The sequence below is a fragment of the Pan paniscus genome, chromosome 3 (genome assembly GCF_029289425.2).
Source record: "Pan paniscus chromosome 3, NHGRI_mPanPan1-v2.0_pri, whole genome shotgun sequence".
Taxonomy (NCBI): Eukaryota; Metazoa; Chordata; class Mammalia; order Primates; family Hominidae; genus Pan; species Pan paniscus.
In genome coordinates this window covers 166,014,371-166,041,806 of record NC_073252.2, presented here as the reverse complement: position 1 = coordinate 166,041,806, position 27,436 = coordinate 166,014,371, and the positions used below count along the sequence as shown (strand labels likewise).

Below are 27,436 nucleotides of genomic sequence, written 5' to 3'. Positions count from 1 at the left end.
ACTTATTTTACAGTTTGGGGCCACTATTAAGTAAAAGAAGGGTTATTTGAACACCAACACTGAGGCATCAATGCAGTCAATCTGATCATCAAGGTGGCTACTAAGTAACTAATGGGAAGGTGGTGTCTACAGTGTGAACATGGGGGACAAAGGAAGGATTCATGTCCTGAGCAGGATGAAGTGAGATGGTGCGAGATTTCATCACACGACTCAAAATGGTGTGCAATTTAAAAACATATGATTTATGTATTTCTGGAATTTTCTTTTTTTTCTTTCTTTCTTTTTTTTTTTTTGAGATGGAGTCTCGCTCTTTCGCCCAGGCTGGAGTGCAGTGGCACTATCTCAGCTCACTGCAAGCTCCGCCTCCTGGGTTCACGCCATTCTCCTCCCTCAGCCTCCTGAGTAGCTGGGACTACAGGCGCCCGCCACCACACCTGGCTAATTTTTTGTATTTTTAGTAGAGACAGGGTTTCACCATGTTAGCCAGGATGGTCTCGATCTCCTGACCTTGTGATCTGCCTGCCTCGGCCTCCCAAAGTGCTGGGATTATGGGCATGAGCCACTGCGCCCGGCCTGGAATTTTCATTTAATAGTTTTGAACCACAGTTTAGCTCAGATCCCTGACACCACCAATAAAAGGACAATTTTGTATTTTATCAATGAGCAATGAAATCTCAGAGAGGGTCCCGAGGGCAAATATATAGCACATCCATAAGCACCTTCCAAGACGGGTGCAAAAAGAACAACTTATAAAGTTATGGGCATGGTTAAGGGAACCAACAAAAACGATGAGGCACCCAGGAAGAATCTGTCATTCACCTTTGAGACCAATGAGTAAACATTTCTTTTTTGGGTAACACTGTAGTCATGCTTCCCTGGCACGCTGAGTTCTTCCAAAGCTGCTGTGGATACCATGTGCTCTACTTTACAATTTCCATAGCAGGTAGTAAAAAAGAAAAGAAGAGGCAGAAAGAGGAAGATACAGGTGAAATAGGATCACATCAAGATGTGTAAATTCACAGCAAGTGAAATGATCTTGTTCCATAATACCTCCAAACTGACAGTCCTTCTGAGCAAACCTAGTTGATCTGTCAGTTTTGAGCATCTCCACACTTTGATCCATTTAACACATGACCTCCATGTTCTCTCCAACACCCTGACCTATTGTTTCTCTCCAGCAACCTCCTATTGTTTCTGCTGCTTAATTGGGAATGATCAAGTGTTATGCATTGTTTTTCTAAGTGAACTGCTCACTTAGAAAAACAGTGCATAACAATCAGTATGAACTGTATTACATTTCCTTTGTAGCCTGTTATTGTATTCAGTAGGTGTTAGTTAATATTGTTAAATAGGTGAAATATAGGTGATTGATTAGAAGAAACCCTGACATAATAAGTATGAAATAATTAGCAGAGCAGAGGAACAAAAAGGGTATGTATGAATATAAAGCAATGGAGAGAGATTAGCAACATCTAGAATGTGACAGTTGGAAGAGGTGGATTGAATTGAAGGGCTCCAATGATTACACCAAATACTTATCTGTGGTCAACCATAGGACTCAATAAATGTTGCTAAGGTTTTAACCAGATATTTCAAGTCATAACGATATTTTTCTTTGAACAGAGTAGAGCACATATGAAAATAAAAGATGGAGAAAATATTTGTTATTCTTCCTAAACTTTTACAAACTTGAGCTTTTTTGATCTTATTTCTATTATGAACTACAATTTTTTTCCCAACACTGATATAGCTGCATCTCAACAATCCACAGAGATGATGAAGTGTGGATAGTGGAACTTCAATTTTACTTTATTTGGTCCTTTCTACTCCAAAACCTCCACTAATGCCAAGTGAGATAGTGAGGCCATCTAGATGATTAATCTTGGATAATCAAATGAATTATTTTTGATGGTCTTTATAACAATTTTATTGTTTATTGTTTATCAAGGTAAAACCACGAAAGATTTAAGTATAGCTGTTCAAATGATGAAAAGGATCCACTCCTTGATGGAAAAATACTCAGAACTTTTACAAGAAGATGATCGGCAACTCATAGCCAGATGCCTTAAGTATTTAGGATTTGATGAGTTGGCAAGTTCTTTACATCCAACCCAGGTAATATTATCAGAATAGCTCAATTTCAACAGGGTAATTATTAGGTATACATAAAGTGTTTTGCAAAGATAGTCATCTCTTCCAGATTTTTTTTTTTTACTGAAAATACTATTATTAGTAGTAACCCAACTGCCCAATCTTGAAGTAATGCATAATTAGAAAATTTGTACAAATGCTTACCTGGACAAACAGATTAAATGCCAGATAATCTCTGCAGATCCTTTAAAACTAACCCTGCACTTAATTCTAGCAAAACATCTCAAAACTAGTGTGATTATTCAATTGTCTTTAAATATATCAGGTTGTAGCCACAAATATCATGACGTATATTTGAAAATCTTGATGTCTACTAATTTTTTCTAGTTAAGACAATGATTTAAAAAATTTAAATTTAAAAGGTGGTAAAATGCTTTTCACATAGAAAGTGCTCAGTAATAAATGTTTTACTTATTTAAATGATATTCTAATTCAATGTCATTTTCAAAATGGACTTTTAAAATAATGCAGGATGCAGAAAATGATGTAAAAGTGAAGAAAAGGAATAAATATTCAGTTGGCATTGGGCCAGCTCGGTTCCAACTGCAATACATGGGCCATTATTTGATACGAGATGAGAGAAAAGACCCAGATCCCAGGGTCCAGGATTTTATTCCCGACACATGGCAGGTAATACTGCAAATGAAACAAAAATTACTGTATTTTCTTATTATATGTGATCTCAGAGGTTTCTCATTATTGTGGCTGTACATGTTATATTTGATGTTCATGTCATTTAAAGATACTTTGTTATTGAAAATGTCAAATATGGACTATTTTTTCCCCATTTAAAGAAAGTGAGATTTTCTTTTATTATATAGACCATTTCCTTGGAGGTACATTAATGGAGTCATATGTTTAGCTCTGATGTTATCTCAGTGTCATCCAGCTGTATCATCATGGAGCAGCCTCCAGGTTTTCCCTGTGTCAATAGGATTTCATATGTAAATATATAAAGTGCATAGAGAAATTTGGATAGTTTAAATAGTAGGGACAATTGTTTAGATATTTACACATTGCATCTGTCACCATAGTAGCTATTCTAAAAATGTATATAAAATTAATATTGAGGGATATAAAATTTAGAAGAAAAGGATGCATTTCTACATACATTGAACCATACCAACTTGCTGATAAATTGAACATGTTTGCCTACAGAAATGCAGTTTTATAGCTTCAGTCTAATAGACTGCCCCCTTCAGAATCTTTCTTATGATGGTGGGGTAGGTTAAAAAATACATGGCGCCTTTTCATGAATAGGAAGACCGGTTCCTTGCTTCAGTGCAGGACTAGAGGCAGTAATGCTCTCCATTAATTTCATTCACATTGTAACTCTTCTGATGCCCAGTTCACGCTGAGGTGTGGCCAGGAGTGGACCGGTTGGGGTTTTGAGTTGTTTTCCCACCTTCTACCTATTACATAGACTTATTATCATTCTTCGGCTAGTCAGCATTCTTCGGCTGAAGGGATGGAGCTCTCTCATCCTGGCATTCTTCTATGTAGAAAGTAGAATATCAGTAGTAAAATTAAGAATGTTTGATGTTTCTTCTCCTCAGCTATTTTCTTCACCATCAGTAATATACATATTGTCTCTTTCTTAGAACTTAGTTTCTCAGCTGCACTTAGTAAATAGCAAATAATTACAAGATGTTTTCTCAATAATAAGATATTTTGTTCAGACATCCTCTCCATTTTTCACACATAAAACCCACCTTACAGATGTTCAAAAGCATAAAAATGATCTCTTCTGAGAGAATGACATGAGACCTTCAGATGTTCCTACAGATCCTTTGAGGTTCAGAAAATCGTATTGGAAGTCTATAAATACTGTCTTTGTTTTGGTAACATACGGTTCACTTTCTTGACACGAATGGTACTCTGCACCCTGCAGCGAGAGCTCCTTGATGTTGTGGATAAGAATGAGTCAGCAGTGATTGTTGCCCCAACGTCCTCAGGCAAAACCTATGCCTCCTACTACTGTATGGAGAAAGTGCTGAAGGAGAGCGACGAGGGGGTGGTCGTGTACGTTGCACCCACAAAGGTAGTGCTCAAGTGACTATAATATTCTCTTTCATTCCTGAACCTACTATTTAAAAATCATGAACATGGTCACATGGTAGATCTAGTTCGCTTTATTTTTTAACCTGCATTTTCTTGTTCCAGTGTCTGAAGCTAAAATAATATACATATACATATACACAAACATACACACACACAAACATGTACATAAAATAACATATACATATTCAAACTTTAGACATCAGGGGAAAGTCACCAAATATAGGAGACACAATTTTTTTTCTGATGTATAGGCAACATTTTCTGTTTTTCCTTCTGATGAATACTTTTTAAATTCCATTTTACTTTAGGTTGAGGTTTATCAATGAGGTTTGTATGCTGAGTCAACTATCTCAAAGAGAATGTGTTAGTGTGTTTAGAGTAGTGGGTTGATGAAAGGGGTTAGTAAGCTTTCTGCGCTGAAAGCAGGACACACTTTTAGACAGTTCTTGTTGTCCTCTGATATTTCACCTCTCTCTATTATGTGACTAATGGATCTTTTTCTTTGTCAATCAGGCCCTTGTTAATCAAGTGGCAGCAACTGTTCAGAATCGTTTTACGAAAAATCTGCCAAGTGGTGAAGCTCTCTGTGGTGTTTTCACCAGGGAGTATCGTCATGATGCCTTAAACTGTCAGGTAGGGTATTTTAATTAATAAGTGTGTTATCAAATTATATAACTGTACTTGTATGTCTCTTTGACTAGAAATTCAACATCTTCACAAGGCTTGTGAAAATAATTTATTTGAATTTATGAAAGACCAAATACTTTTAGAAAAAATGTAATATTGTTACATTTCAAAGAGTGAGAACTAGAACTCATCTTTCTCTAAGGACACTGACCTTTGGATTTCTGATTTCATTAATATTTTATTGCATTGTCTTGGTTTGTAAAGGGATTCAGAATGATCTGAAGAATGCTATGTTATAGAAAATTAACAAATCTCAATTTTAAATCAATTACTTTTTCTTCATAAGTATCTATTAAGGATACTCATGATTTAGAAAATGTATTATGGATCGTATACCTGGTGTTAAATCATAGACAGTTTTCACCCTTATGAACTCACAGATCAACAATTAAGACTAAATAAGAATGAACACATGATTATAGAAGATTGCATGGTAGACATGGAGATGTTCTACCCAGATTGCCTTTCAAAGAAGGACTTGATGTGGGGAGTGTGGTTAAGATAGATGCCAGCCATCAGCTCCCCCAGTTCTGCCTCCACAGTCTCTACCCTGCAACTGAGCTAAGTAGAAGTATAAACAGCAGGCTGCTGTGGCTCGATGTGGAACAACTCTGACAGCAGTCCTTACTCCAGAACTGCGAGCTAGGTTGGCTGAGGCTCCATCAGGCCTGCCTTGCAGTTAGGCTTCCCCCTCTGCTCATTCCTGCTTCCCTGCTCTTTTCACATTAGCTGATTCTTAATAAACATCTTTCAATCTAAACTCTATGTCAGTGTCAGATTTTAAAGAATGAAACTTGTGACAATGAATAATTTCTATTTTTAAACCCTGAATGCTCATAAACAAGGATGTAAACTTCAAATCTGATTTTCTACCATTTTTGGCCTAACAAAATTTCAATTTCATATGGTTCCAATGAATATAGCACAGTTTTGATGAAACCCTGAATTCTCAGAAGCAATGTTATATGCTAGTTATCAGCAGGTACATTCAGGACTCATAAGTCTATCTTACATATTCCTGTAAATATGTCAACACATAGTAAGTGCTCAAAATGTTACTTCACACAATATTATTCTTTGTAGGTACTTATTACAGTGCCTGCCTGCTTTGAAATTCTGCTGCTTGCTCCTCATCGCCAAAACTGGGTGAAAAAGATCAGATATGTTATATTTGATGAGGTAGGTTTGGTGTTCTTTCTTTGCTTAATTCCCTAGTGCACACTTGCATAGCAATGAAGATATTTGGTGTTTCAGGACATCTATCCCCTTGGATGGAGTTCAGATTGAGAAGGCCTCCGTTTTTTTTTTCCTGAGTGATTTTTCAGGAAAAATCACTTTTTTGGCTCCCTTTTCCTGTTGTGACTCAATAGGGTAAAATGATGCACCCTGCAGAGTTCTGTATGGGAGTGGAATCTTTCATTGACAACTGTTTCAGGGGAAATAGAATTCAACCATCCTGGTACAAGTTTCCCTGGACAGAGATTTCAATCCAATCTTTGACCTCTAAAGTAAATAATTTTTGGCTCTAACAATGATGTCAATTACATGAGTTTTATCAGTCATGATCCCAACAGATAATTAAATGACACTCTTGAAATGCAATAATTCAAGAAGTGTATTTTTCAAAGGTGTATGTGAGGGAATCCACAAGGGTTAGTGCAGTAATACAGAGCTAGTAGTTTGCCCCTAGGCTTAAAGGGGCAGGGCGTGGAAGCATTTATGGAAACTCAAAAGGAGATTCCAATTGAGTTGGCCATATTGTGAGGAACATAACTGATTCAAGGTAGCTTTGCAGGAAGGAGCCAATGGAAAAATGACCTCAGCCTCAGTCTCCCCACTTCTTCTGATCTATGGCCAAGACCCTCCATAGGCCAAACGCAGTGGAACCAGAAATCATAAGAGTCCTTTTGACGAAGTGTCTATAGGTCAGCTTCCCTGGGAAGAGAGAGCAGAATGAAAAACAATGTAGATTTGTAGCGATTTATTGGGGCAAATGGAAGACACTTAGCAAAGCTATATTGCAGCATTATTTGGGATATTTATTGGTCAGGCGCGGTGGCTCACACCTGTAATCCCAGGACTGTGGGAAGCTGAGGTGGGCAGATTGCCTGAGGTCAGGAGTTTGAGGCCAGCCTGGCCAACGTGGTGAAATCCCATCTCTACTAAAAATACAAAAATTAGCTGGGTGTGGTGGCAGGCGCCTGTAATCTCAGCTACTCAGGAGGCTGAGGCAGGAGAACCACTTGAACCCAGGAGGTGGAGGTTGCAGTGAGCCAAGATCGTACCACTGCACTCCAGCCTGGGTACCAGAGCGAAACTCCATCTCCAAAAAAAAAAAAAAAAAAAAAAAGAAAGAAAGAAAAAAAGGGGGAATATTTATTAAAAGAGATTTAAAACATGATAGAAAGATATATTCTTTGACTCTGTGGAATTTTACATTCAAAGGGGAAAAGTTTAACAAATCTCTGTAACTTACCTTTTCCTTGCTGTAAACTTGGAGCTACCAAATAGGCTGTGCTTTGGATTTGTTTGATACTTATTTATTATATTTATTTTTGGTTAATCTCATATTGCATCGTGAAGGTCTTGAATATTATAGTTTTCAAAAATCCAACAACTTTGTCTATGCAATCTAGAACTTTGAATTAAAATCTGATCTCAAAACTCTGAAGTGATATGACGATATGACTTTGGCTATTTCAGTTTTTCAAATTTTGTGTAAGGGATAAAACCAAAAGGTTTTAAAGGCTAATGTCTATTCTGGCAGAATCAGGGAACAGTGCTATCTAATGCAAAGCATAAGGTCAATATTTGATGGAGTGGTATTTTATCTCACCAGGACAAGCCCAGATGGGCAGTGGGTATGCATATTCTAATAGGTATATAATTTGACTTTGATAGTAAGTCTTTTTCAGTTGCTTGCTAGGTGTCATACTTTAATCTCTTAAATGAAGACCACATTTGAGACTCTTTTCTGAATCTAGTTTGATTTGCTCATCCGTTCATTTACTCAGCAGATATTTAAGGAGTGCCTCCTCAGTGCTAGGCTTTGTGTCAGTGGCTAGGAATAGAATATTCAGGTCTAAGGTTACAGTTTACTTAATGCCTTATCTATTAGACACTGGAGCTGACAGCAGTTTAATCAAGAAAGAGGAAATAAACAAGTGAGCTCACAAATGATGATGCCAGCCCACGTTGGTACAAACTGTGAAGGGAGAGACCAGGCTGTCATGACTGCAGTCCTGGCAGAGTGTCAGGAGGAGGCAACTCTGGAATAGGTGGTCAGAAAAGTCTTTTTTATGGAGTGGCATCGAGCTGAACTCTACCATTTGAATAATAGAGGGTAAGAGTATTTTAAGCAGAGGGAATAATATATGTGAAAGCTCTTGGGTAGAAAGGGTGAGTTCAAGGAACAAAGAAAAGGTCATTCTTTCTGGACCATAGTAAAGGTGGAGACAGTGGATTGAGATAAAGCCAGAGAGGCAGCAGCGGCCAAATGATGCCAGACATTATACATCCCATTAAGGAGTTTATATTTTATTTCACATGCAAAGGGAAGATATTAAAGCAATTTATTTAGTGACATGACTTGATATAGTTTATCTTTTTAAACTTTTTTTTTTGAGATGGAGTCTCGCTCTGTTGCCCAGGCTGGAGTGCAGTGGCGCGATCTCAGCTCACTGCAAGCTCTGCCTTCCGGGTTCACGCCATTCTCCTGCCTCAGCCTCCGAAGTAGCTGGGACTACAGGCACCCGCCACCACGCCTGGCTAATTTTTTTTGTTTTCTTAGTGGAGACGGGGTTTCACTGTGTTAGCCAGGATGGTCTCGATCTCCTGACCTCGTGATCCGCCCTCCTCGGCCTCCCAAAGTGCTGGGATTACAGGCGTGAGCCACCGTGCCCGGCCAACATTTTTATTTTGGCTGTGATGTGAAGAATTTAAGGGCAGATAGGGAGGCTAAGTACAGTAGTCAAGTGGATATTGTGGTAACGCTGCTGAGATATGAGAATAGCTAGGTTGGCGGTAGACATGAAGAGAAATGCATTGAGTTGAAGGAAATTTTTGAAAGTAAAGTAAAGCAGAACTGTGGGTGCCTTGGTTGTGAGGATTTTTAATATTTCTTTAAACTTGGCATGGTCACTTAAAGGCGATGGGAAGGCATGCATGACAATTTCAAGATTCCATGTCTTAACTTTCATTTGCTATTTTTAAATCAACTTTTCAGTTGAGATTTTTTTGTTGTTGTTTAATAGGTTCATTGTCTTGGTGGAGAAATTGGAGCAGAAATCTGGGAACATCTCCTTGTCATGATCCGATGTCCCTTTTTGGCTCTTTCAGCTACCATAAGTAATCCTGAACATCTCACCGAGTAGGCATTAAGTTTCAATTTGGACAGAGTGTTTATCTATTTTGAATGTTTGAATTTCATAATTTCTCTGTGGATTCTGAGGAGTTTCATAATTTTCTAGTGAATTTAATAGTTTATTTCTGAATCTTCAAGAAACTGCATCTCTCTACACCTCCTGGCCATAGTTGAGGAAAGCCACCCTGTATAAATTAAGGACTTCCCCACCTAGATCTACAATTGAGTAGGAAATTTCCCCCATCCCAAAAATGATTCATCAGAAAAGATATATTTTTGTTTCTTTTTTTGTCCTTCACCAAGAAATAAAAAATAAAATGATATAACAACACACTCAGCCATGGGTCCTGTGGTCCATTTTCCCACTTTACAGAGATGTTTAGAAAGATAGCAAATTCTTATTAGATGAAAGCCCCATTTTATCTTGTCATTGGGCTTGATTTTTGCCTACTACTAATAATTTTTTTTACTTTACAATAATATTTATTTATTTACTAATAACAATCCTATAATACCTCCTATGTGCCCAGTACTAAGTGCTTTACATGTATTAATTTATTTTAAATGCCCAGCAACCCTTATGATTTATGCTTACTTCCATTACTACTATTAAATAGTCACAGTTCCAATATGACTACCATATTTCCATTTTAAAATGTGGAAAACTAGGTACAGAAAGATGAAGTTATTCAACCAAGAGACACAGCTATTACTAAGAAGGTTGGGATTTAATTTCAGGTAGTCTGGCTTCTGAGTCTATTCCCCTAAGTACACTTTATAAGGAAGATGAAATTGTCTTTACTTAAACTACTTAATTTCACAGGAAGTAGTTCCATGTTCTGCCTAAATAATATGTACATTTATTTTTTAAGGTGGCTACAATCGGTAAAATGGTACTGGAAACAAGAAGACAAAATAATTGAAAATAATACCGCTTCTAAAAGACATGTGGGTCGTCAGGCCGGCTTTCCCAAAGACTACTTGCAAGTAAAACAATCGTATAAAGTTAGACTTGGTATGTTTGATATATTTATATAAAGCTTGCCTTTTACTTTATTATTTTTAAAAAATCTGCCATTACCTTGATCTTGATGCCGTTTACTTTAAATTTGTTTCAGTGATTACATTTCCATTGATGTGGAAATTCTTGTTCTTCATTTTTAGTGCTCTATGGAGAGAGGTATAATGATCTAGAGAAGCATGTATGTTCAATAAAACATGGTGACATTCATTTTGATCATTTTCACCCATGTGCTGCACTAACAACAGATCATGTAAGTAATATTTTAGCCATATTTGTTCTAAGTAATATAAAATATTTGTATATATTATAAATAAATGCTGCCTAATTGATATTTATCAGAATTATAGAATAGAATTACAGAATTACAGAAACTGATACTTTAACCTTAATTTAAAAAAATAACAAGAGTATTCTTTCTAATTCTCATTGGTTCTTCAACAATGCCTGAATACACAAAGATTAAAAACCACTACAAATTTAACCTGAATTTTTAGCTAATTTTATTTATTCTCGGATGTTTTCTTTGGCAATTTTTCTTCCTCTCAGCTCCCATGTCTTGTCTGTCTACCCCTCTGACACTAATTCTTCTCATAGTGCAGCCGTACAATTATATGTAGACAATCCGTAGTACATAGAAAAATCAGGTAAAAGACATTCTCACTGACGTAGCAATCACGACATGATTTTTTTGGTGGTGAGCCAGTAACGTGGAGGTCTTAGGAAGATTTCAGCTGGGACACCGGGCTGTGAGTGGGGAAAGATTTCTTAATTTTGCTTGCATAGTTCTCTTCCTCTCTCATCCTAGTCCCATACATGGCCCATTTAAACTTCCTTTGGCTTTCAAAGTGATGATTAGTCAATAGTTTTGTCTTCCTTCTAAAACCTTAAATATATTCCAAATTCTGTTATGTTAAACATAATAAGGCATCCATCATAAGATTGTTGTGATGATTAAAGGAGGTAAAATATGTAAAATTTTTAGAGCACAAAAGTCAACATAATTTGACACGAATATAATTAAATGTAACTCTCAGCTTTCTTTGAAGATAATTTTGATCTTTCCAAGTCTCTTTTGACTTTCTTTTGGAAAAAGCTAAATGCATACCTCCTTAGCTTGACAACCAAGGTCATCTATGACCTGGCCCCAATCTCCTTTCCATTCATTCACTGGGGATATCTTACCTGGCAGCCCTCATGCTATATATTGCTCTTAGAATATTTCAAACCGGATGCCAAATACCAGTCATTCAGATCCTGTTCATCTTCCATAATTCTTCAAATGTGAAACCTTTTCTGAATTCTTCTCTGACTTTCTTAGCTAGATGTAATCTTTCTTCTCTCAATAATACCTTGTCTGTGTTTCTAATACGACACCAGCCATGATGAGCTTACTGCTTAAGTTGTTTACATGCATATAGTCTTTACTTACTAGAATAACTCTTCGAAGACAAATTTTGTGTCCTTCATTTCCTAACAAATTGCTATGTATATAAAAGGTACTAAGTGTATGTTAAATAAGAACAGCTAACCTAAATTGAGCACTTACTTCATGTTCTAAAAATTCTACGTTTTTAAACCTCTTTTAACCATTACAACAATCTTATGATAGATGTCTTAATACTATTCCCATTTTACAATGAGGAAAGTGAGGCATAGAGAACTTAACTAACTCAGTGTTGCATCATTAAGTAAATGGTGGGGCCAGGATACAATCTCAAACAAGTTGGCTTCTAAAAGCAAGCTGGCTGATGGTAATTTTCTAATAGGATTTTGTTATGGGAACTTATCTCTTGTGTGACAATGGCCCAATCCAAATTCTAAATAAACCTAAATATGGACAAAATTCTTGTGACTTAACTCATACCCCAAATCTAGAATATGGATGATAACCCACATATAAGAATAAAAGGCACTTTATTCTCTCATTTTGCTTTCTCCCTTCCCTTCCCTTCCCTTCCTTCCCTCCTTCCCTCCTTCCCTCCCTTCTTTCCTTTATGATATCCAGGAGTTATCTGACATTTTCATCATTACCTGGCATTTTAAAAACAGTATAGTTTTTAAAAATTATTCTGTGTAGGATGGTTCAAGGCAGATTATCTTTAAGCAGCAATGAATATAGTGGTTTGGAGTACTTGCTGAAATTGTCATTTTGGTCCAAGTGCCTTTCCTCTATTTTCAGTAGCTATTAATGGAGTAACTGGAAAGCAATAGAACTACTACAGTGTGCTGGGACCCCAGATGACTTCTGCAAAGGTCATGCTGTTGTATGAGTCTTCTTAAGATGTCTAGACTTTTGTGGCAGGAATGCAGAATGAACATAAAGACTTAGGTATTAGTAAGTCTGTTTTGACAGCTGCATGTATAGCATGTGTTTATACAGGACATATCCTAAAGAAGCAGTGATAAAAACCAAGGAGACCTTTCAACTGAGTAAATAATTCCTGGTCTTGTGTAGTCCGTTTTTCAGATTAATATGAAAAAATGGAGTGGCAAGAAAAAAACATAATAAACTATGGCAACATAAGAAGGGCCATCCACCTGGGTCCTTTCCTCTATAGTTGTAGTATAAAAATGATTTCAGGAGTGGGGGCAGGACCAGTGAGCTGGTCTGAATCCAACCATGGTGAGGGATCGCCTTCAATCCATACATGGCTTGTTTCTGGCTAAGGACAGTGTCTTTGGCTTTTGGCCCAATTTTCATGCCACACAGGAACAGCTGCTGACTCCTGGAGAGCTATCAGCCCCAGGAAGTCCTTGAAAGAACTGCTGTCTATCTGTTTCTGCTCAGCATAGATCAATGCCTACCGTCACCTATGACATTAGGGACAATGTGGTTTACAAAAATAGCATCATGGTATAATACTATTGTGTTTATAAATAAAGAATGGTACAAATCTGTGACCTTTTATTTCTCTTCATTTTCTGCCTAGACTCACTCAACTTTTGCAGGATCATTAGTCACTGTGTAGTGGAGAACAACTGAATTGGATCCCCAGTATTTAGGCATAGGACTGTTAAACTGATTTAAAAGATTAAGAACTATAAGGGATAATTAGTCAATCATATTGATGGCTGTGGCATTAATCATATGCCAGGCATTTTACTAAGTCTGTTACATATGTTATCTAATATAATTCTCATAAGAAATCTATGTCACAGGCAGAATTATCCTCCATTTTAGAAATGAGGAAGCTCAGACCTCTCTAAAAGGCTAAGAGACTTAAGAAATCATAAGCATTCTAGCAACCAAAAACAGAAGATTTATATTTTAAAATTGTAATAAATCTTGGATTTATTGTATGTTTTTATTTTAGATAGGTCGAATAAGTAACCACTTTCAAGTAATACCTAACAAGAGAGCAAGATGCCAACATTACAAAATAATAGGTGTTTTGTTTTATTTAGTATGTTGACATAATATAGTCCTTAGCATTTAGCTATCTTTCAGGACTCCAACTGAGATGTTAAATGATGATTCCGGGAATTGTTTTACGTTCTATAGTTTTAAAGGTTTGAAGAACATATGTTGATTTTGTCTGCTCTCACTGCAGTCTTTAGGGTGGAAGTAAAAATATTGTATTTTCATTCCTATATTATGGATGAGGAACTAGCATTTACAGGTGCAATTAGAACCAGATCTTCTGATTCAAACTCTCCGTACTTTCCATTCTACCAAACATCATCTCCAGTTTTTTTCAACTGTGTTGTGTTTGGAGTGGCTTTTTTAGCCCCGAAATTTGAAACCTGAATTTTAAAACGTATTAATAGCTATTTACGAAAGCAAGTGCCCTATTGTCAAATTATTTTGGATACATTTGCATGCTGTATTTACTTCTTTGAGATTTAACATTTCCAGTGAGAAATCCCAAAGAATCCTATTTGATACAATATATATCATTTCTCTCTCCTTTTTCTTTTTTGAAGAATACTGTCTTAGCCCATTCAACAGGCTTCTGTAACAAAAATATCACAAATTGAGAGGCTTTAGAAACAAAGATTTATTTTTCAGAATTCTGGAGGCTGGGAAGTCCAAGGTCAAGGCACTGGGAGATTTGGTGTCTTGTGGGGGCCTGCTTTCTGGTTCATAGATAGCTGTCTTCTTGCTGTGCCCTCACGTGGCAGAAGGGACAGGGGAGATCTCTGTGGTCTCTTTTATAACAGCATTAATCCCATTCATGAGGGTTCTTCCTTCATGACCCAATCATCTCCCAAAGGATTTGCCTCCAGATACCATCACATTGGGGATTCGGTTTCAATATGTCAGTTTTGGGGGAAGACAAACATTCAGTCTATACTACATTCCTATTAACATCTCAGAGAGTATGTTTCTACATGCAAATGATTTGTAGCAGTAGTGATTGAAACCAGTAGAAAATACTACAGTGAAACTTTTTGAGAACAGGAATTTTTTATTTCCACTTAAAAATATTTGTGGAAAAAATGAATGGCATACATTATTAAGAAGACTTAAAGCAGACCTGTCAGTGACCTTTGGGAGAAATTTCTTGGAGTCTTGAAGGTGGTTTGAGAGCCTTTATCTTGAAGTTGACCCAGTTCTTATCTTGAAATTTAAGTAAATAAGATTTTCCCATTTTAGCCTGGCTTGGTACACATAAAAGTAAATAATCACATTCTTAATTACATCAGTTTTGGTGTTAGCTGTAAGGTAGAGGTTATGTATTGTCTAAACTGAGTCCACAAATCTTTCAGCTTCCCATCGCTCTGATTTCAATTATGAAGTCAGTTCATAGAAATTAGCACAATGAAAAGGTCTTAGGAAGTAATATTAAAATTTTTTGGTGGGCTTTTGGCTTTTTTCCCTCTTTTGTGATTCAGGGAACTGTGTTGATAGAATTTGGTAGCATTTAGCACCTATCAGCATTTGAACATTTTAGTTTATTGCCTTTCAGTGTCTTTGGGTTATGATAGTGACTAAGAGGCAAAGGATACGACATAAAATAAAATAAAGGGTAAAAATTTTAATTTTATTTTAAACAGATTGAAAGGTATGGATTCCCTCCTGATCTTACCCTTTCACCTCGAGAAAGCATCCAGCTGTATGATGCCATGTTTCAAATTTGGAAAAGTTGGCCCCGGGCCCAGGTAAATAATAAAGATGTAATTAATCCTATTATAGAGGATGATAACATTGACAAACTCTCACCCTTTCTAACCACTGGCATCTAATCTTTTAAAATTATTAGTTGACTCTTCCTACAATAAGAGTGCCTCTTCTCATATTTCTAACATTATCTGTTTGTTTTTTAATGGGTTTTAATTTGTATTTTATTTAATTCCTGAGAATATTTCTTCTTTTTTTTTTTTTTTGAAATCTTTTCAACTTCTGCAACTTCTAGAACAGTATTATATTTCAGTCTTCTTACACCTTAGATTCATATTTCTTTTTATTACACTTGCTTCCCTTCTAAGTCCCAATTGCTGTTTGTTTTCATCTTCTACTTTGTTTTGCTTTGTATCCTCTCTTTTGAAGAGCTCATCCATCCTAGTAATGTTATGCATTAGAAGCCATGTGGAGATAAAAAGTTTAACCATCTCTGCGCTCAAGAAACTTGTAAGACTGTTAATGAGGCATATAATTGAGAAATACTTTTGGATTTTCTTGCATGATTGTGCCTAATTTTGTAATATTTGTTTCCAAGGAACTGTGCCCAGAAAACTTCATTCATTTTAACAATAAATTAGTCATTAAAAAGATGGATGCTAGAAAATATGAAGAGAGTCTAAAGGCAGAATTAACAAGTTGGATTAAAAATGGCAACGTAGAGCAGGTAATTTTCATATGCTTTTTGGCCAAACTTTATTTTTGTTGTTTTCTTGAGTTATATCATTCAGTTAATACCATTTTCTGATTTTTTTTAATCCTCAATTTTTATTTTAGAAATTTAAGTTGAACTTGAAGTCTAGTAATTCTGAGATAGAATAAAAAGAGAAAGTAAACTGGTCTTTGTCTTATCCTCAGTGTCTTCTGAACCATGTGCCAGAGGCTACTGGTTGCTTCTAAATGGCATAGCAGATAAGAACAGAATGTTCACTATCCATAGAGATGATATTGTTGATACTTTGGCAGTAGAGAAACTGAACTCACAGTAACAGTCTCTGAGAAGATTGTTTTACTCCTCTGTCTTTTTTGACTTGGAGTTTATTGTCCTTTTCTTCTTATTTCAGATTGTAGGAACTATTTGTGTATTAAAACTTTACCTGGAATTATATAAGTTATGGATATTTGTTTTAATAAGTTGATGGTCTTCATATTTTGAAATTTGATTTATTGGTGCAGATTGAGGAATGACATATATTAGACTTTTCTCATTGGATTTTTTTTTGTTGTAATACCTTAATCTACTCCCATTCAAAAACATAATATAATTGAGTTACATTTTCTTCTAGCTATTTTGTCATTTACAGACCTTGAAAATATATTTGGATGTGATTTTTTGACATAATGTAGAAACTGATTCACACTTGCCCTCCTGTCATAGTGAAACCAGCATCATTTGCTGAAAAATCCTTCTATTCCTGATTTGTATTGTCTTAAAAATTGCAGGTTAAATTGCATATGTGTGTATATATTACTGCCAAATTTTTGTTCTCTAGTGTATGGATTTGTATGTTTCTTTGATGGTTCTTTGCCTCGTTTTATAATGTACTTTCACAGGACTATTTAAAAAAAACCCAAAAACATATATTAGACAACTATGAAAATATTTTAGCAAAAAGTAGTAATTTCTTTCTTTCTCATGCAGAACTTAAAATTGTTTTGTATTCACCACTACAGGCCAGAATGGTACTTCAGAATCTTAGTCCTGAAGCAGATTTGAGTCCAGAAAATATGATCACCATGTTTCCACTTCTAGTTGAAAAACTGAGGAAAATGGAGAAGTTACCTGCACTATTTTTTTTGTAAGTTATTTAATTTAATTTGGTTTTGCTTGTAATTGTATTAGACTCATTCCTTTAAGGCAGAGGTCCCCAACCTCCGGGCCACAGACCGTCACTGGCCCAGCCCATGGTCTGTTAGGAATTGTGCCATAGAGCAGGAGGTGAGTGGTGGGCCAGCGAGCATTGCTGCCTGAGCTCCACTTCCTGTCAGATCAACCCTATTGTGAACTGCACATGTGAGGGATCTAGGTTGCATGCTCCTTATGAGAATCTAACGAATGTCTGGTGATCTGAGGTGGGGCAGTTTCATCCCGAAACCATCCCCCTCAATCCTTGTGCACCACTTCCCCACCGCCACCCACTGCCAAGTTGTCTTCCATGAAACCAGTCCCCGGTGCCACAAAGGTTGGCGACTGCTGCTTTAAGGTGAGGGGAGTTATACAAAGTTCCCTATCGTAGTGCAGTGTTCATTACTATTTCTGGGACCCATTGGTTATTTGAATACATACGTTTTGTTTAAAAACTGCATGTTCTCACTCATAGGTGGGAATTGAACAATGAGAACACTTGGACACAGGAAGGGGAACATCACACACCAGGGCCTGTTGTGGGGTGGGGGGAGAGGGGAGGCATAGCATTAGGAGATATACCTAATGTAAATGGTGAGTTAATGGGTGCAGCACACCAACATGGCACATGTATACATGTGTAACAAACCTGCACGTTGTGCACATGTACCCTAGAACTTAAATTATAATTTAAAAAAAAGAAATTAAAGACGACATAGAAAAAAATACAACTTTCTAGTTCAATTCTTATATTTGTATTTGTGCTATTATGAATTACCTTCTTTATTTAGCTTGCTACTCTATTTTTTGTTTTCTTTCTACTGTAAACTATTATTTTTTATTTAGCCTTGTTAATTTTTAATACATAAAGGTTCTTTGCAAAACAAATTGAATGTATATGCACACAAGTATCCCACATAAAATTAAAGTATCTTCACAATATACTACTTATTGACAGTGTATTTTATTATATTTAATTTATAGTAATGAGAACTCTGATCCAGATACACTGATATCTTGCTAAATTTTATATATTATAGTATCAAATAGCTTAAAATTGAACAAAATAGTGCAATTTCGTTGGACATCAAAGTATAATTTATTAAATGGATAACATACTAGATCCTGGATTAACTTTGGTAACATAGTTTGGGACTAGAACACAATACTCTATTTACTTTGGGCAATTTCAAGCTACACTCAAGCCATGGAAGCTGAAGTAAATAAATCCAGAGTCTTTGTTAGGTGGAAAAGTTTAATGAAACTTGCTCACATGTAAACAGACATATAGGGATGAATCATTGATGATATATTTCTGAAATAACGATGATGGTGAATGTAAGATTGTGTTTGCAAATTTGGGGGATTGCAATAATATTACTCCTTTTATCTTTGTTGTTGGGATAAGGAAAATACATTTCTGCACTGCCAAGGATTTACAAAGCTCACCCATTTCACTTTCAAGTGTGGCTATAGACTGTAATTAGAAACAAAAGTAATTCTGTACCTCTGGGATATTTCTGAAAGCCTCACTGCAAAACAGAAACTGAAAAATAGCTGTTTATTATTCATACCTTCATACAAATATAGGGGAGGCAAAATTTTACTTCTACCACCTTAGGCTTTTTTACCTGGGCCTCAGAATTAGACTGATATAAGACAAATCAATAGAAAAGCATGCACATGTATGTAGTATGTTTTATGTGGTGCAGAAGGCTCCATAAGGAGATGAAAACCCAACGATACAGTTAGAGTTGGACACTTACATAGTGCATTGGACAAAGAGTGGTAAATTGTGAAAAATGTGACAAAGTAAAGGGGTGTAGGCTAGGGTAACTTGGGTGAAGATGTGACTAGGAAGGTGAGAGTTAGTTTAACAAGGTTTGTTAGTATAGATTTTCCTTGTCTTCAAGTTCCCATCTTTGAAGATAGGAGTGTTACTGTCCTTCTGGTATAAAAACATATTTTTGTGGGCATTTAATCTGCTACTTTTAAGAAAAAGAAAGAAGATCAGAGTGATCTTCTTGACCCTGCTGTTTTTTCTAGTGCTTTCAACTCAAAATAGTTAATATGCCAGAGTGGTATATTTTGGGAGTAGCATGTTCCAAAATCCTTCACATACTTAAAATATTTTAAAACTAAAATATTTCACAAAACATCAAAAGTTTAATTATACTTGAAGAATTGAAGCTTGGCATGTTTATATGACTCTTGAATTCTCTACAAAATAAACTGTGAACATCCTTGGTATTACACAATTTGATCCCAGATCATCAAGGGATCTGAGGATTTGTCTGGGCTCAAGTTTTACCTCTAGGAGCTTTTCAAATAGTAGTGTACCCTTAAGCCTTTTGCAGTCTGATCTCTGAAAAAAAATACATGGAGCATATTCAGTGTTTGATGGCAATGGCAGTGTGTGCTTAAGGGCACACACTTCATGGCCAGGCCCAAACTTGGATCCCACCTCTGCCCCCATGAATTGTGTTATTTCTGGACAGCTACTTAATGACTTTAAGCCTTAATTTACTTATTTGCAAAATGAGATGATCAAAATAATAGTACAAAGGATTGGAGTGAGAATTAAATAAACATAAGTTATGAAAGCACTTAGCACAGTGCTACAAAAATGTTACTGAATAAGGTCTAATCTCTAGGTTGCATTCATTCTTGTGAAAGTTGCAGATACCAGGATGATCCCTTTTTGTCAGATCCAAACAGACTGGAGCTGAGAGAGCATGAAGGCGGGGTGTTCATGCTTGCATGGCTGAGATAAACTGTCTCAAGGACTTTCTAAAATAATCCCACAGGCAGTTCTTTATTTAGGGCTGAAGCAATTCAGATAAGATGCCCTTGAAAGAACACCCACCCAGTAATGGCATCTCCACCGATAAATTGATGCCAGCTCTGGTTCTGCGTCTCCAAAACGAAAGAACCGTGTTTCTAAGCAGCTTATGTGAACTTCCCCTTTTGCCAGTACAAGCTTCCTTTTATCTTCCTTCCTTCAGATTCATATGTGGCTTGCCATAGCTGTGCATCTTGGGTTATAATTCTCATTTCTAATTCCAAATATAGTCAACATATTTGGAGATATTTTTTCTTTGGTTTTGTTTGGGTTGACATAAAATGTAGGTTATCAGAGAGATTTAAGAGGCAACATTATTTCTAAGTGATCTTTGAACAAGAGTTTTTTAAAAAATGAAGTGCTATGATGAAAGTGACACTATTTAAAAAAGTAATATATTCCTAGGCCCCAGTAACTTGCATTAATGTAAAAAGAGAAACAACATATGTCAGTTAAAAACAGGATTTGAGAACAGGGGCCTGCAGGCCAGACTCTGCCACATATAAACTGTGGGCTCTTGGGCAGGTCACTGAATCTGGCAATAAGGATATTGATAGAAATATTAATATTAATAGTGCCTTCTTCATAGGATTGTTGTGAGTACTAAATGAGTTAACATACTGAAGTCACGGAGAATAATGCCTGACAACTGTGTATAATTTTTTTTTTTTGAAGGGGGATGGAGTTGCACTCTGTCGCCCAGGCTGGAGTTCAGTGGTGCAATCTCAGCTTACTGCAACCTCCGCCTCCCAGGTTCAAGCAATTCTCCTGCCTCAGCCTCCCAAGCTGGGATTACAGGCATGTGCCACCACGCCCGGCTAATTTTTGTATTCTGTGTCACCGTGTTGTCCAGGCTGGTCTCAAACTCCTGACTTCAGGTGATCTGCCCACCTCGGCCTCCCAAAGTGCTGAGATTACAGGCATGAGCCACCATGCCCGGCCAACTGTGTATAACTTAAATGTTTACTATTACTATTATTTTATTATCTACTATATGAAATTTCTTGCCATGTGGCATAGACTGTCAGTTTTAAAATTCTTACTTCACCAGTGTGCCAGTTTATTTACTGTTTAGTAGCTAAACACATTTCCTTTTGATGTTAGCTCTATAAAAACTTTAGAAAGGCCCTTTGCTTCACAACATAGATTTAAAAAGCTTTATTATACAAACCACATCTATGACTTGCTATAATAAGCTATGGTTAATATAGTGGCAATAGCTATTGGCTACTTGCAGCCACAGCATTTTGCCACCAAGATGCAGTGGAGAAATAAGACCTCCCTGGGCTTTTCAGTGCTCCTGTAAAAAGCCCTGGCTTCTTGACACAGGGAAATGCATGTGAAATAAACATAGGAAATGTTTGCCTTTACTTCCTCTAGAAACATTTTACTTTTCATATATCAGGAGAATTTGATCTGCAGCCATTTGTCTATAAATGTCTAGCAATTTGTAGCTAATTGCTCAGATCTGAGAAAGCCAACCTAGACCAGGTTGCCAGGTTGAGCCCCAGGGTGCCAGGAAGTATGGATCACTATATTCCTAGGTATTTACATTTCAAGAAGTATAAAGCCCAGACCTTGGAGACGTTTCTGCATTGCAAAGTCCAGCAACAACTAGGGTTTATTCTTTGGGAAAGAATCATAGGTTCTCACCTTCTACCAAAAGAACAATTTTTTGTTAATTAATCTTTTTTTTTCTCATTTTTAGAGAAGGGTGGTGTTGAGGATAGCTATCTGTCTTCTGTATATAAATGGAGATAAACGAAGAAAAACCATTGTTCTCTGTTCCTTGCTTATGGAATATTTGACTACTTTTAGAGGAAAAATTTCCATGAGTTCTGATTGCATTGTCCCAGGGGTAATGTCTGGGTGGCGGTGGGGCGGAGCGGGGAGCGGGGAGGGAGAAGGGGAGCGTAGGCAACATTATTTACTATAAGGTAGTTAATAAGGAGTCTGCTGATTCAGAACACCTGGTGTGCACATTCTGGGTAACATTTATAAAGGTGGGTATTAAAAACCCAACAGGCAGATGTCGGGATGCTAGTAGTAGATGGAAATATGGTTTTGAATTGTATTTATGATGTTATTTTCAAGGCGCACATTCTTTTTATTTCCAGATTCAAGTTAGGAGCTGTAGAAAACGCAGCTGAAAGTGCGAGCACTTTCCTAAAGAAAAAGCAGGAGACAAAAAGGCCTCCCAAAGCTGATAAAGAAGCCCATGTCATGGCTAACAAACTTCGAAAAGTTAAAAAATCCATAGAGAAACAAAAGATCATGTAAGTAGTTAACTAAACAAATTGATAAGTAGAGGGTTAAAATACTCCCCAAGTCCTAGTAGGAAACGTAAATTGAATATGTTCTATAAATAAGTTCTAGTTGTCGCTTGGACTTATTTCTAAATTGAGTACATTTGGGTGAGAGAATGGGATAAAGATGAGTGACCATAATTGTACATTCATTCCTTAATTGCATCAATCAGTCTCATTTAGGACTTGGGAGAGGTAGAACCACAGCCTGTCAGCCTAGGTAGATTTTATAACCCGACATAATCATCCTACACAATAAGCACATCTTTGATACATATATGAACTCTGGCTATCACTTAGTTCTCAGAAGGTTTAAATATAGACTACACACTTTGTCTTTGGTCATGACAAAGAAGTCTCACTAATATAACATCAGTTTTATGAGTGATCATAAAAAGAACTTGAGAATGGATGGAAATGCTGATTTGATGCCTGGAAAGACTTAGCTAATGTAACATCTCTTCCTTGCTCTCAATGTCTAATTCTGTCAACTCTAGGGCCAAAATGTTTATCCCCTCTCTATGATCCTCTCCATCTTAAGTAACTTCCTGGCTTAGAAGCTCATCATATCTTGCCTGGATGATCACAGAAGTCTTTTTTTTGGACTCGAGAGCCTTGAGGTTCACCACTCTCCAATCCAGTCAACAAATGATCTTGCACACATTTGAATTGATTAAATTATCCCATGCTCAATGTTATTCCTTTGCCCTTGCTTAGCTGATGAAGTCTAAACTTCTTTACCATTATGCCAAAATGTTTTGGTATTTGCCTTAACTCTATCAGTCTCACTTCCTACCACTCTCCTCTACCAATACTCAATATTTATGATTCTCCTCACATGACTTACTTTTCAACCTCTTCCTTTCCATGAACTGACCCATCTGCCTTGAGTGCCCTCCTTCCTGATTGCTCCCTTTTTGGTATCTCATCTCCGAATCTTTCCCTGATTCCTGCAGTTAGAATTTCTACCCTCTCTCCTATGTTCTTCTACACTTTCAATAGCTAGTAGATCAATTATTGTAATGCATTGTCGTTTATATGTATTTCTTTTTCCTAAATTTTAAGTTCCTTTTCAACAGGAACCGTGTATTTTTCTTCTTGTGTCTTTAGTGCTTAGCACATTACCTGGCGGGTAATATTATTCCATAAATATATTTGAATGAATGAAAGATATTTCTCTCCAAGTTGAAACAGCTTTTAGAGCATTTCTGATTTAGGTTTTCCAAATTCTAGAGCAAACTAGAATTTGCTGCTGATCCTTCTGCTTATATTTCCTCTACCTATTTTTCTGTTTCCTTAGAAGTGTGGGAGGTAAAAACCCAGGGACAGCATAGGAGGTGTAAGCCTTCTTAGTGACTGATCCTCAACAACTTTACCTGAGGGCACCAGGAGCCACATTTCAGGTTGGATTAGTGACCAACAATTCAAGTTATAAAAATAAAGTGAGGGTGGGGGGACCCTTTAGATAGTCCCACTCTGGCCTCTTCCATCTGCATCCATTCCCATAAAGCAAGGGGCCAGTGGAGCTAAGGAGACATGCCCACCCAGAGCTCATTCTCACCCTTGAATTCCAGGTTATTATGGAGCTATATTTGTCAAGGTAGGTGGATAGAATTTATTTTATTTGACGGTTTATTACCTTGACTAAAAACTTATAGTGAGGCAATAATATGTGGAGCTTTGCCACATGCTCTGCAAATTTTAGGGCCAGGCCCTTCCATAGTCAGAGCGTTCTCCCCTGAGTTAAAGGTAACATTACTTAACACATAATGATGAAATGCAAGTGAGCACATCTTCTCATATTTAGAATTGTCTTCCGTGCACAGTTAAGAGAAAAATTTAAAAAATCAAATAAGTGATAAGTGACTTGGGTGCATGTTACATTGAGGGGTGATGGATGGACAACACAGTATGATGATATAATAGTCTAAGCCAGGGTTTACGGAGGAGTCTCCTAGGTAGATTCCTAGTAGCATACACTGAGATGAGGATATCTGTGGAAGGGATTTATTGAAGGTGTGTGCTCATGAGGGACCTATGAGAAAATGAACGAAGCAAGAAAGAGAAGGTGAAGAAAAGCAAGAATGTGGCTTCTGCTAGAATATAGCCTGATTCTAACCCTACTGGGAATGCTGGGACACCAGAGAATTGCCCCACCTTGAGTCAAGGGGGCTGATTTTTATACTTCATGTCACTCAGACATTGGGTGTGGGCTATTTCCCATCCCCAGGAGAGGTTGTAACCACCCAGGCATCTCCAAGAGGCCTCTGTCAGTTTAGGGCAATTGTGCAGGGAATGGTGCAGCTGAGAGCCTTAGCAACCAAACTCAAAGCAGCTGTAGCATCCACTACAAGGAGGGAAGGAGAATGACTAGAATTGGCAATGTGGAGCAAGGAGAATGCCTACCTTACATCCAAGCCCAGGGTCATGAAGGCCGAGGAAGAGAAAATGATAATCACTTTAGCAAGGAAAAACAGAGTTATCTTGGGAGAACTGGGTTTGGCAAGACTACAGCCAGAAGGAAAGGGAACATCCCAGAAAATATCAATATGTGATAGAATTTTCTCATGATGGATCATAACATCCAGAGGCTGAAGAGGAAGGGCATTAGAGGAAGACTGAGTTATTAAAGATGCACAGCAGGCCGGGCATGGTGGCTCATGCCTGTAATCCCAGCACTTTGGGAGGCCGAGGCAGGTGGACCATGAGGTCAGGAGTTCAAGACAAGCCTGGCCGACATGGTGAAACCCCGTCTCTACTGAAGATACAAAAATTAGCCAGGTGCGGTGGTGGACACCTGTAATCCCAGCTACTCGGGAGGCTGAGGCAGGAGAATTGCTTGAACCCAGGAAGTGGAGGTTGCAGTGAGCTGAGATCACGCCATTACACTCCAGCCTGGGTGACAGAGAAAGACTCCATCTTGAAAATAAAATAAAATAAAATAAAATAATAAAGATGCACAGCCGTGGAAGTCTGGGTGAGAAGACTGATTTGGGAAGTCTTGGGCATCCTCTGGTGGCCAAATCAATTAATTACTTCATTCGTTATTTACAATTTCATTAATTAAAATTTTATTTTTATGAACAGAGATGAAAAGAGCCAGAAAAAAACCAGAAATGTGGATCAAAGCCTAATACATGAAGCTGAACATGATAATCTAGTGAAGTGTCTAGAGAAGAACCTGGAAATCCCACAGGACTGCACATATGCTGATCAAAAAGCAGTGGACACTGAGGTCAGCACTTACAACCTGATCGTTCTCCAAACTATTTCATTTGTCAGCCATAGCTTGTTAGTTGTAGATAATGCTTAATAGGATATATGCATAATATAATACATAATTAATAAAATCCCTACCAAAGGAGAACTCTCCTTTAGCTACATATCACTCTTGAATGCTCTGCAGTGCATATCTAAAAAGGACATAATAGTCTAAGCCAGGGTTCATGGAGGAGTCTCCTAGGTCAAATTCCCTAGTAGCACACACTGAGATGAGGATACCTGTGCAAGAGATTTAGCATTTGTAGATTATTTCTTGCCTGTTAACAGTTCACCTCTGAAAATGTTTGCCGTTTCGTTATTTCTTTCTATTACATTGTTTCCACAGCCTGAATTCTAGACTTCAATTTCACATGCTGCATTTGAAAATTTGGGTGCATGTGGTCCAACACACTTTAAGTAATATTCACAGAATTTCTCAAAATCAGGCGCTTTTTACCTTATAGCTAAAACACCAAAGAGGCATTGGAATAGCTAAAACTGGTATGCAGAAACCTTTTAAAATGCAAATTACTCATGCTTATGGTAGACAAATTTGAAGATATAACTACAGTAATAATAAAATCAATGTCATCACTCATAGTACTCACTGCCCTTCCAGACCAACCTTTTATCTCATTTTCCTGTGACTATACACATACAAACTTACATATATTTTGCGTATGTGTGTACACATATATGTATCATTCTATTGTGCACCTTCTTTTGTAAGCTTCATGGTGTCTTATTTTTTATAACCATGTATTTCGATCATCATTTTAATGAATACTTGATATTATGTTGTGTGAGTGAATACATAATTGAAGTAACCACTAACCAGCCTTTTGCTTTTGGAAGCGTTTTTTTGTCGCTCTTCCTTCATAAGCAGTGTTCATCTTTGTCCATGTATCTCTGGACACAACCGTATTTCTTCTTTAAGACCTGGATATTTTTAAGTCCATTTGTGCGCAGTTTCAATGGGAAGTAGACATTCCCGGACCACATAGGGTAAGGAACCTCCTCTGCCTTCTTGGAGAAGTCTCCCTGTTGGGGAAAACTCCTGAGGCTCCAGTAGCCAACTGATATCCCTCAGGCAAGAGCAGTCATGCACTCACCACCGCTGGGTGTTTTATCTGCTACTTTGTCAAAATTTTCTGCCCCAGAAGTGGAGTAAGACAGTTTAAGATGGTCTGTCCAAAGAAGTGGGAAGATTTTTCTTGTAGTTACTATTGCTGCCATAATGTTCTTTGTATTCATGTAGAGTCAATTTCAAATAGTTGCCTGTTTAGCCAAATTATTACATAGTATGCATGTTATTTTCATTTAGACATTTTTAATTATAATTAAAATTAAATCATAATCCCTAAATGTCTTGCTTCTTTTAGACTTTGCAGAAGGTATTTGGTCGAGTAAAATTTGAAAGAAAAGGTGAAGAATTGAAAGCCTTGGCAGAAAGGGGTATTGGATATCATCACAGTGCTATGAGTTTCAAAGAAAAACAATTAGTTGAAATCCTCTTTAGAAAAGGATATCTTAGGGTAGGTAAATTTTCTTCATTCTAAAAATTGAAATTGTGACTGTTTCAAGCTGAATGTTCAGGAAAAGTAAAGAATACAACCACCATTTTTCTTTTTTTCTCATGTAATTGTCCTTTAAAAAAATAAGTTGACCGGGCGTGATGGGTCATACCTATAATCCCAGCACTTTGGGAGGCCGAGATGGACGGATCACCTAGGTCAGAAGTTCGAGACCAGCCTGGCCAACATGGTGAAACCT

The 27,436-nt window shown here is 37.1% G+C and overlaps 1 protein-coding gene across 5 annotated transcripts in view; it reads left to right on the top strand.

The window, feature by feature from the left end:
- The window catches only part of DDX60 (DExD/H-box helicase 60), a 157,219-nt gene that overhangs the window by 41,910 nt on the left and 87,873 nt on the right, over positions 1–27,436 (top strand). For all 5 annotated transcript variants that reach the window (XR_008625256.2, XR_008625255.2, XR_004671266.3 and 2 more), the window contains exons 15-28: positions 1,949–2,115; positions 2,623–2,781; positions 4,043–4,192; positions 4,726–4,845; positions 5,983–6,078; positions 9,153–9,268; positions 10,135–10,277; positions 10,427–10,536; positions 15,285–15,389; positions 15,947–16,075; positions 17,083–17,207; positions 22,214–22,372; positions 25,490–25,637; positions 27,046–27,198. Coding sequence is in view for 2 of the 5 variants with exons in the window: in XM_034959384.3 (XP_034815275.3) it covers positions 1,949–2,115; positions 2,623–2,781; positions 4,043–4,192; positions 4,726–4,845; positions 5,983–6,078; positions 9,153–9,268; positions 10,135–10,277; positions 10,427–10,536; positions 15,285–15,389; positions 15,947–16,075; positions 17,083–17,207; positions 22,214–22,372; positions 25,490–25,637; positions 27,046–27,198 (1,880 nt within the window). In the remaining 3 variants the exon portion in view is untranslated. The remainder of the gene's footprint in view (positions 1–1,948; positions 2,116–2,622; positions 2,782–4,042; positions 4,193–4,725; positions 4,846–5,982; positions 6,079–9,152; positions 9,269–10,134; positions 10,278–10,426; positions 10,537–15,284; positions 15,390–15,946; positions 16,076–17,082; positions 17,208–22,213; positions 22,373–25,489; positions 25,638–27,045; positions 27,199–27,436) is intronic.